Here is a 14,584-nt window from a genome sequence, read left to right on the forward strand (position 1 = left end):
ACTGTCATTATGTTTGAGCACACGTATATTTCCCACTTCTATTGTGGGAAGTACAATATTTTTTTATCCCATACTTCTTCATACATAAAAAAAGTAACTTCCTGGCACAATATTTATTCTAAGAATAGCCTGACCTCAGCAGGTAGCCTTTACTCCGTCACAATACCTTACCTGCTCCAGAACAGTTGAACATGTACAGTACATTAACCACTGCAGTCCATACATTTCATCTCATATAGCATCTGACATACAGCTCTTTTTCCAGTCAGTACTTCACAGCCCTGAAACCTTGATAGGAAGAAGGCAATTTGTGGCCAGGTTAAACTAAACTATATTGCCCTTTATATATATATACATATATATACATATATATATATATATATATATATACAAAAAAAAAACAATGTACGGTCTAATAAGATTCGCCAACATTTGGCTGAAGTGTTTTCAGAGGAAGAACTCTTACAACAGCTTTCCATCAGTCAACACACCACACAGAAAATCCCACCTTTCCTATTTTTAATCTAACTCTACCTCCCCTGGGCTCCAATCATGTCTGCTTTGACAATAAGCCTCCAGCACTAAAACAGACTTGAAGAGAGCTGGTTTCCTCCTAACTCAGTGACAAAAGAATTACTGCAATACAAGAGGGCCATCTGCACTGGCAGGTCATACCTGGAGATGGCCTGAGCAGATTTACTGTATACATTCAAATAAATTAGAGAATGATTTATTACTGTATTCTAGTGTTCAAAAGTTGGCTCAAAGCTCTGTGACAGAGAATGTCATTATTTCAGAGTCATTATTTTATGTTTTCACTTCAATGCTTACAGCTGCTTTCAACAGCTAACCAGAGTACAGTGAGAGAAAACAACTTTACAAAGATGCTGCAATATTAGTTATTCTTCCACACAGAAAACAAAAGCAATGCACAACCACATAGCTTATTTTATGTACATTTCAGGAATGTAGCAGAAGCTTTTAACCAGAGAAATTTGTTTTAGCTTTGCATATGAGACTGTTGTGGTCAACAGATGGCAAGCGAGTGCAATTTAGAAAGGGACCCACTTGATATTAGGTGGCCTTAACAACCATGTACTTAATCAATTGAAACAATGTACTTATTATGTACATACAAGTTTTTGCATTGTAATTACATTTTAAGTACTTGCATTTAATTACATTTGTAGTTACAATGTTAACTTTACCCCAACCCAACCCTTACCCCAAAACCTAAATCTAACCCCTAATAGAAACCCTAACCCTACCCTTACTCCTAAACCTACCCGTACCTCAAACTCAGTAGCAGCAAATGTGGGAATTTTGCAGAACAACATGTAGTTACACAGTAAATACATAGTCTTTTGATGTTCGCATTTAATGTTAGTACATAGTAGTTAAGGACACCTAATATAAAGTGTGACCATATAGGAATAAAATAAAATACATTTGGATTGCTGGATACAGATTTTTAAAAATCATTCCGATTTGTGCTGATTCGAAAATTAATAATTTTTTGTAAACCATTTTGAGTAGGGAGAAAATTTTGCCAGTATTAACTGGTTATAAAGCATTAACCAACAAGCCATAATTCAAACAAGTGACCCAACAGGCATGACAAAGGCTAAATATGTTTATTCAACATGTCAATACTGGCTAAAATCAAACAGGACAGATGTGCATATTTAGCCAAACTTTTTACAGTAACATATGAATAAATAAACAACTGTAGGTATATGTCCTTATTATATTTTGTAACAAATTTAGAATAATACTTTAAACTACAAGACGGTATCTTTTGCCACAAATTGTGCCACTGGGCAATTCAAATCATGTGCAGGGGTCAGTATGGTACACAGCCAGTTGACAGTAAGACCAGCAGCTGAAAATACCTGCTCCGAAGGCACTGACATCCTAGTTTTGACCAATTTATTGACATCACTATGGCTTGTAAGCAAGTTTTACTCTGCACAAGAGCAATTTTTAGCTGATGATGATGATTAGCAGATGTAAACTAGAAAAACCATGACCTATCCATGATTTTTAATATTTTATCAATTTTATGACTTTTCCACGCCTAGAAACCATAACTGTAAAATTCCCTTATATTTCTAGGTTTTCAATAACTGTGGGAACCCTGTTAAGCTTAAAAATGAGTCTTCTTAAACTGACACTGTACTAAAACGACGGAACGGAGTAGCCCTCCTTTTGTGTTTCGTATAAAAAAAGAAAGTCATAGGGGTTTGGACTGCAATGTGGGTGAGTAAATAATGACAGAACGTTCCTTTTTGGGTGAAGTATTCCTTTAATAAGCTACATGAAAAATGCCAAACTGGGACTTCCATGTAACTTTTTAAGTGATGACACAAACTAATCCCTGAATCATAGTTTTTAACCAATTCAATGAAACAGTCAGTTTGAACGGATTCATAAAGAGAATTTGAACTGACCAAATCTAATGCCATTTTTGCTACTGAAGTTTAAATTAAAGATGCTACCAAACATCTCTGTCTTAACACCCTCTTACAAGTCACAAGACAAGAATGGATTGAGAAATTAGTCTAATGACATACTCCCTACGATTCTTGATGACCAAATAAAAAAATTATTAAAAAATATTTTAATATTCACTATATTGCTTAATTTTATTTTGGCAGCAAAATCTTTGTAAATATATTATGAATATGCAATATATTACTCAGTCCTACATTGTCATGCAGATTTTCGTCACTTACAACTACACACTCCTCAATGGTTGGGAGATGTTTGTCAAGCAAAGGCAACAACTTTTGCCAGGAATTCTGCAAAACCATGTGAGTGGTGGTGGCATAGTCGGCTAAAGCACATAACTGGTAATCAGTTCGATCCCCACAGCTACCACCATTGTGTCCTTGAGCAAGGCACTTAACTCCAGGTTGCTCCGGGGGTATTGTCCCTGTAATAAGTACACTGTAAGTCACTTTGGATAAAAGCGTCTGCCAAAATGCATAAATGTAAAGAAATTCATAAATATAAAACACCAAAGTCAAGAGAAAACCACCAGAGTCTTTGCTGGGAAACACAGATCACTCAGAGACAAACACAACAAGTGAAAATAAAACAGCAGGACATCACTCGCAAGCAAACTGCCTCAGTTTTTTTCTGAGAAAAGAAAGCAGTCTGAAAGAAATCCAGAAACAGCTGAACTGATGTTGAAAAGTGCACTTTTGTTCGAAGCCAGTTTTAATTCTTAACATTACAGACAGACTGCACTTCCCTTATATGGCAGGTGGAAATGTTTGGTATTGAGAAATAACAGTAATAATATAAAACAAAAAAGATTAAAAACAAACAAACTGGAAATAACTCTGCAAGAGAGTGAGTGGGCAGAGAATGAGGGACACTGTGAGAGTTTTGGGTATCAGTGCAGACTATTTGTCCACCTGTGTAGCGGTGATAAAATCTTCCTCTCATCTGGTCAGAGAGAGAGAGAGAGGGAGAGAGAGGGAGAGAGAGAGAGAGATAGATCAGTAACAGCACTGCCTCTGAGGAGCAGAACACTCATTCCAATTCCACACACATTAATGTCCTGCCTCCTAAACTCTCCTCTATCTCCTTTACTCTCAAAGCAAACTCCCTTTTTCCCCAGGCAGTGCATCTTTCTCTTTAGCACTCTACAGTTAGTTAACGGTTGGAAACTGTTGATTAATGATGTAAAAGGCAGATGTACGTTTTCAACCAATCTGTGACCGATTTATGGGTGGTGAAAAACTTTCTCTAAGTTGCGCCTATTTCACGACGTGCAGTCGTGCATTAGTCATTGATCTAATATGACAGCTGTTCAGTAAAGAACGTTAACCAATAACAGTTACGATGTAAGAAAAAAATAGGCCTGTGATAGCCTACAATAAACCTAATGTATTCTAAACATGACGTGCACACAGAATAAAAGATAGTTTAACCCATTCAGCAGTCGGCACCTTGTTGAAAATAGCCTTCTTAATCAGCAGATTAAAAAATGGCATACCTTACCTAAAACAGTCATTTTCTAGGCTACTTACTCAAAAGCATAATTTTTTGGATGAGTAAAATTAACCCATCGACATGGTCCGGTGAAAGACGGGACTTGACTCACCCGAGGCGTCTATCCGCTCAGTGGAAAAATAACATACAAGCATGCACAGATGTAAAGATGACCTTTACAAAAACATCCTTAGGGACTTTCACAATTTGGAAAGCCGATTCCTGCACCACCGAAGTGATTTCATTACTACTTTGCTGAGTTTTCTTGTCTAGTGAGAGGACATTTTCCTGCGCGCGCCGTGAGAGAGAGGGAAGAAGCACACGCAGCCTGAGGTGAAATTAAACTCTGTATCTGCTCCAGATATCCTCTTTTTTAAATAATATTTGTATTATTAATTCTCTTTAAAAAATATGTAACATTAATATGACAGTAATTTAAGTGCAGCCTCTGTAAAAATATAAAGCCAAACGTAAATGTGTAAAAATTATTATCAGTTTAATGGGGGGAAATATTAACCGACTAGTAATTCCAGTGTCGACTAGCAGCATCAGAACCGTTTAGTCAACTAGTCTCGATCATCCCTAATGAATATCACATTTATATTTCAGACGTATATACTTTACCATGCTAGCTATGCCATAAAATTAGGAAGCTTGGACATAGGTTCATTTTGTCAGAACGGAGAAAAGTTTGGGAAACTTTATAGTCAAAAACCTATAACATGGAACACTATATAACTGTTCCTCTGTGCGTCCATTCTCGCAATGTACTGTGATTGCACTTGGTCTTCTGAAGCGTACAAAACTCAGGCAGCATATTCATATAAGGCTGGTATTAATGATTGATTTACTACTGATAATTAACTTAGAAATTCACTTAGAAACAAAACCTCTTTGGAGCGCTCATGTTTATAATCTGACTGGAACAAACTGGATGCCCCTCAACCCCGAGAAAAAAAACAAACTCACCGGCCTGCATGGATTCATAAGTGACATTTTTTTATATTCAAAACAGTGTATTAAGAGGAAAGGTAAGCAGTTTCCATCCTTGACTTTATAATACTGTTCTAACCATTCGAACAGCTAATGTTATCGTCCTATCAGTCAAGGATGTTCGTCCAGCATGTTTACATATTATTAAAAGTGCGATATGATCCATCAGAGATATACTGGGATTAAAAATCAGCCTAGAACAGGGCAATGGTGACACCAAATGTTAATATTAGCTAATAATTAGCTTTGCAGAAAAAAAAAATAATAATTTGCTTTGCAGAAAATATGGAATAATGTTAGATAGTCTCTGTCTCTCTTACACACTGTCCCTGATTACATACATTTAAAATATTTTTAAAGCTGTATTTTTCTAAAATTATATTGTCTCTGATTACATCTAAATATTATTTTTTTAAATATTTAAAAAAAACACCCGTACAATCTCCACGATGTGTATCGTCACATTTTTTAACCGCGATACACCGTTGCACCCCTAGTACTGTCTTTTGTTTGAAACAGACTTTGCGTCAGGAACCATATGATGCCTTAAAATTCTGTCTAGACAGACAGCTCACAAATTTTTTAACAGAGCTAATTTGCTGGGTGTCTGGGACAATAAAAAAAAAAACACTTTGTAGGTCAAAATCATTAAAATGTGCAGCCAGTTTCAAGATTGGCTGGAATGACATAATTTCACATTAGCATGTCTTGAGAGACAAGGACAATCATATCAGTGGACAACTATCTTTTTTTTTTGGCCTTGTTTCTATGGCAACTTGATCTTTTGCTTCAATGACGAGTAATTTGCTCATCTTTAGGCTTGTAACCTAGTACAAAAGTCAGTCACTGAGCCATTGCTGAAAAGCGTAAAGGTGTAATGACAGGAAAGTGATGTTTCATCAGAAGTAATGGGACAATTTGCTCTATTAAGGCAGGGAGGTGAGTCAGTGCACTTTACAACACTGTGAACAACTGAACCAAAAAACATCCAGTGAGCAGCAGTTCTGTGCACGGAAACGTCTTGTAGATGAGAGAGGTCAACAGATAATGGCCAGAATGGTTCGAACTGACAAAAACTACGGTAACTCTGATAACCGCTCTGTACAATTGTGGTGAGAAGTATAGCATCTCAATGTTATTCTGAGATTGGCGCTGTTTTGGTGGCACGAGGGGGACCTACACAATATTAGGCAGGTGGTTTTAATGTTGTGGCTGATCGTTGTATATATAAGATCCAGCTTTTGACCCTTACGACAATTGGGGGACTCAAACACAACTATTACACAAGGTGCAAACATTAATTGATGCTCAAAAAGGCAACACTACTATGTGCATACTATGCTTTATGTAAATATTGTAGATTATGTAGATTCTAAAGGACAGTACTAAATTTTTTTATATATATAATTTGTACTTATATTTGTCTAAATTATGAAAGGGGTGTGAACATTTGAGACAAAAAGGGAATGCAAACTTGCTCTCAACTATATATACTGTTTATTAAACTTTTGATTAATGGGTTATCAGCTGTCTTTTCTTCTGCTTTCTATCTTGTTTCTGAACAACAATATAAATCGAGCAATTATATAATTTGGTGACTAAAAACAGCCTTTTGGCTCCTTAATGTTTCATTTAAGGAAAGTAATTTTTTTGGTCTGGAGCCCTTTAAGTATTGTGTTAGGAGAACAGGCATGCCCAGGATAGTCCCTAACATATCCAAATGGCATTGATGAATAGGCTATACCCTCCTCCTCCTCCGAAATGATGTACAGAGCGTGCAGCACTGATGTTTAGATGAGAAACGTATAAGCTTAAGCTCTACTGTATGCTTAGACTGGGAGGGAAAAGTGGTGATCATGTGGAAGGAGGGTGGACACTGAGCTCTTTTGTATAAGCACAAACAATGGCTGCTCATTTCTGCCTAAATTACCCCACATGTGAGGACAAAAGCGCAAGACTCCCATACAAAGAAAGCCGCAGAGCTGTCAGAGGTAACGTACAGCACCACTGGCTGAGAAGAGCATGACTGTGTGAACAAGGAAATGGGCCTGGGTAAACTGGTGCTGAAAGAGGCAAGAATTTAGGCCTTCTGCAAGCTGTCCCTAATAACAGAACATAACTAAAGGAAAGCCATTTACATCCCATACCCATTATACTTGTGACAGCCTATGATTACACAACTTACACAATCACACAACCCAGCAACTTTCACATCCAAAAGTGAACATCTATAATTTGTTGAACACAATTTCGTTAAACAGGTTCACTCTAATCTGGTCTCCAGACCATGATGGACTTTAAGTTGATGCACAAACAAGCAAATTTATTTTCAGTGGTTACAGTCTCCAAAATAGAAAGAATATCATCCTCCATTCACAGAAATGGTTTGGCGAGTCGTGAAGATGTTATGTTGCAGACCACAAGACCACATGTTGAGACACGTTAAAAGCCTGAACTTTTTTTTTTTCAATATCAGCGCCCACTTAGGGGTCAGTTTGAGGTAAAAGACTATGTCTAGCTACCAATGAGTCCTGCTTGTATATAGTCCTGAAACATGTCTGTTCTTATCACCATTAAAGCTTTTGACAGAAAAATATATAAAAGTGCACCCACACGCAATTTTCTCTGCACTGTTTGCACCAATTCAAAGTTCTAGGTCAAGTGCTTTGAGTTTTCAGTTTGCATTTACCACCATACTGAACACAATGCTGACTGCCGCATTACTCTTTTCTCAGTCTGGCCAACAATACAATATATTAAAAAAAAAATAAAAAAATTAAATTACAAAGCACATTGTAAATTAACACATTGTATATCTAAACACTAAAGCATAAATTTGAACTGGGTGGTGCAGTCAGAATATTACAGCAAGTGGAAACAGCTTGAGTCATGATTTATCATGCTGCAGCAGAGTTCACAGGGCCTGTCTGAGGGGCCAGTGACCTTTACACTCGTGTTCCTACAGCCTACTCCATAGAAGAGATCTGAGGCGGGGCTCTGTCGAGAAACCACACATACAAATGCAAACTCAGACTTACAACGAAGACTTCCAGAGGGTTTAAAAAGACAAGACAACACAGAACCTGGGCGTCATGGGGATATTTTAAGGTTCAAAGCACATAGAAGGTACAGGGTACAGGGTAAGGAGACTGGTTTCATAGGGTAGGCTAGCCCAGTTAGTGTTATAGTGTCTTAATATTTTGGCTATTCTCAATGAAAAGTTGTGCATAACACACACCAATCTACTGTATAACTCTGTAAGCAAACATCAGGTGCCAGATATAGGCAAAATTTGCATTTGAAAGCTTGGAAGCAAACAAAATGTAAAAAATAAAGGGCCTCTTCTCTTAAATTTTTTTTTAAACATTACATCAAAATCTTATTTGTCAAGCCTACTCTAACGTACCTTACTGGGTGCATCATACCCTTAGAGAGTTAGCCTAGCTGATTTGGACAAATGAGTGAACAACAAGTCAGACTAGCATGGCAGATGCTTTTGAACAAATCAGCTTGTGTTGGACCCGTGTGCAGAGCGGTGCCCAGTATGCAGTTGTCGGGTGGATGTGAAGTAGGGTCGTGGCATTGTTTCTTCTCAGTGCTAAGATCTATACTACGCTCAATGCATGCTTAAAGGAATAGTTCACCCAAAAATGAAAATTCTCTCATGATTTACTCACCCTCATGCCATCCCAGATTTTTTTGACTTTCTTTCTTCTGCAGAACACAAATTAAGGTCCTCAAAATGCAAGTGAATGGGTGCCAAAATTTCGATTTCAATTAATCCATACGGCTCCAGTGGTTTAATCCATTTGTTCAGATAAATATTTAACTAATTCTTTGTCAGAAATTCTCCTCCCTGCCCATTAGGGGGCGATATGCAAGAAGGATGTGAATCACCAAAAAACAGAAGGTGAAAGTAAAAGTAGAGTGCAGATAGACTAAGCAGGGAGAATTTATTGTAAAAAAAAAAAATAAAAAATACTAATCTGTTTCTCACCCACACCTATCAAATCGCTTTCGAATATATAGATTTAACCACCAGAGTCGTCTGGAGTACTTTTATTTTACCCATATGTGGATTTTGGAGCTTCAAAATTTTGCCACCCATTCACATCATGATTGTATGGTCCAACAGAACTGAGAAATACTTCTAAAAATCTTCGATTGTGTTCAACAGAGGAAAGAAAGTCATACACATCTGGGATGGCATGAGGGTGAGTAAATCATGAGAGAATTTTCATTTTTGGGTGAACTAACCCTTTAAGAGGAGCTGGACTTAACCACATGAAAGAAGCTCCCATGTGTAAAATTACTTTTTTTCCAAGTAAGTTTGAGTACTTCGTTTCAAGGGTGGAATATTTACACACTGGATCATACAATCAGAATATATATCTCCTCAACAGACCCAACATGTATGACAAAATTCACTGAGATAACCCATTAAAGGAACTCAATTGACAGCATTTGTGTCATAATATTGATTACCACAAATTATTTTGACTCATCCCTCCTTTTCTTTAAAAAAAAAAAATATCTTTAAACGGAAAAATATTATGTCGACACTTGTGAAATTTTAGTGATAATTTGCATAGTTTCCATCAGCTATATCGGTAAACTTTTTAATGCGCTACAATATTTGTCACAAACAAACCCTTGGATGGAAACTTAGTTTGTGAGGCACTTATAATGGAAGTGAATGGGGACAATTTTTGGAGTGTGTAAAGGCAGAAATGTGAAGCACATAATTTTAGAAAAGCACATATTAATTCTTCTGTTAAAACTCATGTATTATGTGAGCTGTAAAATTGTTTAAATCATAATGTTTACAGCCATTTTAGGGTTTGTTGATATTACATCATCATGGCAATGAAGTTGTAAAACTGGCTATAACTTTACAAAGAAAAGGTTAGTAAGTATGTTAACATGCAATATTGTTTTCGTCTTGTGGCTATACTTTTGAAACAGTGAGTATTTTACATTTTTGAGATTGGGCCCCATTCAGTTCCATTGTAAGTGCCTCACTGTTACCCCCAGATTGTTGCTTTTTTTAAAGAAAAGGAAGGGCATGTCAAAAGTAATTTTTGTGGTCATCAGTATTATGCCACAAATGCTGTCGATTGAGCTTAACTTGTATTGGACCCTGAACATTCCTTTAACAGAGAGAGTATGTAATAGGCCAACTGACATCCAGGCTGCCAAATAATCTCCACAGTTCGCAAAGAGTCTGAGCCAAGCCCTGCAGTCTGTCTGAAAGTGATACTGTGGCAAAATGGACTGGCAATTTGTCCCTGGAACACAATAAAAGGTCCATCAGACAGAATTATTCTATATTGGTCCTGTTATTTGGTCAGAGTTGTTTACTCTTTTCTTCCAGAATATACCAGTTCTGAACAGCAGAGCTTTGCGGTGCAGAGGGTCAACAGTCCTGGAATGGAGGGTAAAAATGGAGTGACATATATTATGATCTGTGAGGTGTGGGTGCTGGACTGAGCCTTATCATAAGGGCACAGTGCAGACAGGGCAGGAGAAGAGCAGCTGACCCATCTGTTTGGTAACACAGCTCAGAGTGAAAATGGCAAGAGGAACATTGTTCCCTCAGTAATCTGATTATATACGTAGCACTATTTATAGACAGATAAATGGCAATCACCTTCCTAAACAAGACGAAACTGCTTTAAAGAGATATATTTAGCCTCTTAAAATGTTTGTTGGACAGCACCTTGTGGCATTTTAATTGTGTTAGCTATGATTACTTTTGCCAACAATCATTAGCTTATGTTAAAAGTTCACTAAAACATATTTGTATATTTAAGGTCTGTTAAATCTGGTATTATACTGGCTTATACCCAGCTTTCAGGTCTATAGTCTTCAAGAACAAACAATACAACCAAATGGAATTGAATAAAACTCACTTGTCTTGAGCAAAACTGGTTACAAAACTAAATCTTTGTAAGTTCCCTAGTAGAGGACATTCTTCTCAGCTAGATGCTCAGGTTTTAGCTTCTTAATATCATCACATATTCTCTTGTGATGCATTTGTAACAACAAAAAAACAAACGGACAGTGAATCGCCTGCAACGGCTCATTAAACATTCTGCCTGTTTAATATCAGAATTTTGCTGTATCCTTTGAAGTTTAAGTTTTATTTATTTTTGATTTGGTCCCCTCAACACTAAGCCAAACAACAACTCAAATCAAATACTTGGCAAAAGAAAAGAAACAGAAAATGAAGTGTTGGTTAAATGCCAGACTGCTCTGGCCTTCCTTTGATGGCTAAAAGCAGAATAAAACATAGCTACCTCATCCTGCATTCAAAACAGCATTTGATGTCTTAAAAATGTATTAGTTCAACTGAACGACTCTCCTGGTTAATTATCTAACACCAGCATTGGGAAAGTATCTTCGTGTTGCACAAGACATATGCCTTTGGTGTATATGGTAATTTTATCAATCTTACACCAGATGTCACAATGACTTCAAAGTCTTTTCTGGTTGGTAATGCCTCTTGAAATCTCTTTACCAACAGAATGTATGCAACTTCCAATAATTATGAGTAATGGGCTTCATATGTGCTGATGATGGGTGTTTGAGAAGCTGATAAAGAGAAGCCACAGGATACCATGCAGTCTGTAAGGACATGATATACCAAAGCTATCATTTCTAGTGGGTGTGTTTGCAATTTTGGCTTGTAACACAGATGCATTCTCAAACACAGGATCAATTTGATATGAAAACAATCACTTCGCAAGTGAAACTGAGGAGACGTTTGGCACATCACTGGAAGTAAGCATCGATGTGCCCCTCTTCTGTCTGCACAGGAGAACAAAGCTCATTACTGATTTGAGTAGTATGTTTTAAGGGCATGTAGTGTAATGTAGTTTAGTGGTAAAGTGAATTCCTGCTCATGGTAAGCCAGTGAGACAATAGAGAAGAGTGAGTGGTTATTGTAATGTGGTGGTGAGTGGTTAAAGTTCTGCTAAACTAATACAATGGCAGCAGAGATTAAAATCCTGCTTAATCCACATTGTGCAGAAAGCAGACTATATTAAATAGTGGTGGAGGCCTGGGTAGCTCAGAGAGTACTGATGCTGACTACCACCCCTGGAGTCGCAAGTTCGAATCCAGGGTGTGCTGAGTGACTCCAGCCAGGTCTCCTAAGCAACCAAATTGGCCCGGTTGCTAGGGAGGGTAGAGTCACATGGGGTAACCTCCTTGTGGTCACAATTAGTGGTTCTCACTCTCGATGGGACGCATGGTAAATTGTGCATGGACCGCAGAGAGTAGCACGAGCCTCCCGTGCTGTGAGTCTCCGCGGTGTCATGCACAATGAGCCATGTGATAAGATGCACGGATTGACGGTCTCAGAAGCGGAGGCAACTGAGACTTGTCCTCTGCCACCCGGATTGAGGTGAGTAACCGCACCACCACGAGGACCTACTAAATAGTGGGAATTGGGCATTCCAAACTGGAAGAAAAGAGGATAAAAAATAAAAAAAATCAATAATAAATAAAATATATGGTTTAAATTAGGTTAAATTGTGAAAAGTGTCAGAAAGGATCAAGTATAAGATAGGTTTGGTATAGTATAAACTATTCTCAGATGTCTAAATAAAATGTGAATACATGTTTTAAAGATAAACAAATGAGATAGACAAGATGCGCATCAAAAAATTCATGTGATTGAATAGTTCATTCACAAATGGACTAACCAGCGGACCAATTATTGCATCTGAAAGGTTCAGAAATCGGGTCTTTTCAATGTCTGCTGGCATGAATACTAAACGGATTTGTGGTGATATTAATAAATTGACGATCTATAAGCTTAATTGAACAAATTACCAACAACAATTAAATGATCATTGATTAATCATTAACATCCCTAGTTTGGATTACTTCTATGCAGCCTTTATGTGCTTTTTTAACTTCAAAGTTTTGGGCCCTGTTGACTTACATTGTATGGACCTACAGAGCTGAGATATTCATCTAAAAATCTTTGATTATGTTCAGAAGAAGAAAGTTAGTCAGACACATCTGGGATGACATGAGGGTGAGTAAATGAATAGAATTTTCATTTTTGGGTGAACTGTCCCTTTAATAGACACTGGTCAATTAAAAAAAAAAACACACACACAAAGCTTATGTTAAACCCTTGGAAACCCTTACAAAACATTATACTTCCTCAGAACGAGTCCTAGGCGGCTCGGATGTGAAGAAGAGGCTAAAACAACTATCAGAGCAAGTAAAACAAGAGGGCAGGTAGACTGATAGACTCAGAGATACCATTCAATTCACAGCTGTAATGGCATCATTTCCTGACTGACTGAAGAGACTCTGTGTGGAGTGTGGACTGAACAAATTTTTTTCTAGCTTTTTGTATCTACTGTTAATAAACAAAGCCAATTGTAGTATTATACTAAAACAAACCTTAACCCTAAAACGTAGTGCATTAAAAAACTAACTTATTTAACTTCTGTTAACTAGACAAGACTATGGTGACAATCTCGTCACTTGTGTGAAATTGCGTGGGACTGAGAACAGGAAAGGTGTGCGATTCTTTCATTTCACCCCATCTGTTTTACCCTGCCATTACTCGAACAAGAACAAAACACGCTCAACAACACACTTCGGTAATAACAACCCAGGGGGAGATGAGAATTCAAACAAAACAGAAACGGATGTTTTGAAAAGGACTAACTATCAATCACCACTCCTAGTTAATCTGTCAAGTGACTTTAACATGAATTCGCTTGCTTAGTTTTTAGCTAGCCGGTGCTCACTTTGACAGCTAGCACACAATCATCTGAAATATGCCACCCGAAGTCAGCACCACAGCTCCTCGCCACAATATCTACGTGTTTAACTGTAGAAGTTCGCTGTTTTTAGTGTTTGGTTTCACTTCCGCACACTGCGCTCAATCTCTCTCTACGGTCACCCCTCCCATACTAGATCACTTCAGCTAACCCACAATCCGATTACCCGTCACTTTTTCCCCAACCAAAGCAAAACACTCTTACCTTTGGTGTCGCTTAAGCAGTATAAGAACAGCACGAGTTTCAACAAAACCATATCGGGTAAATTCATCGCTAGCACATTGACAGCGAGGCTGTTTTTGGTTTTTAGTTTTGCTGGTCTTAAAGGCGCAGTCGCCCTCTGTGCTCGTGTGTGTGTGTGTGTGTGTGTGTATATGTGCTGTGCGGCCTCAGCTCCGCGCCTGTCTCTAACGTCATGACGTCAGGCGCAGGCAGCGCGGAGGCCACGCCCAAGCCCACTCCCTCTCACAACCACAACATGCATCCATGCGTCCTTTCCTCACTGTGTACTGGTATTATATACAGTATATTTTTTTCTGAATAGACATAAAATGTCTGAAGGTAGGCTGTTGTCTTTACTACACATAACAGCGTAGTCCTACAGTTACTGTGGTAAAAGCATGGTATATGCTGTGATTACTGTGTTCCCTTTCGATTTCGGTCACTTACATCACGTCGCTGACGCTTATGGGAAAAACTCCTTTTCTCAGATTTCTGAACTCCTATTGGATCACGCCAACTCAGATGCAACTGAATTGAGCCAATGGCGTTTGTGCCCG

The 14,584-nt window shown here is 37.9% G+C and overlaps 1 protein-coding gene across 2 annotated transcripts in view; it reads right to left on the reverse strand.

Moving 5' to 3' along the window:
* The window catches only part of LOC127447476 (disintegrin and metalloproteinase domain-containing protein 10-like), a 106,441-nt gene extending 92,253 nt beyond the window's left edge, over positions 1-14,188 (reverse strand). For both annotated transcript variants that reach the window (XM_051709504.1, XM_051709419.1), the window contains exon 1: positions 14,010-14,188. In XM_051709504.1, coding sequence (XP_051565464.1) covers positions 14,010-14,076 — 67 coding nt within the window. In that variant the 5' untranslated portion in view covers positions 14,077-14,188. The remainder of the gene's footprint in view (positions 1-14,009) is intronic.
* Positions 14,189-14,584: the final 396 nt, after the last annotated feature.

The sequence above is a fragment of the Myxocyprinus asiaticus genome, chromosome 1, assembly GCF_019703515.2.
Source record: "Myxocyprinus asiaticus isolate MX2 ecotype Aquarium Trade chromosome 1, UBuf_Myxa_2, whole genome shotgun sequence".
Classification (NCBI taxonomy): Eukaryota; Metazoa; Chordata; class Actinopteri; order Cypriniformes; family Catostomidae; genus Myxocyprinus; species Myxocyprinus asiaticus.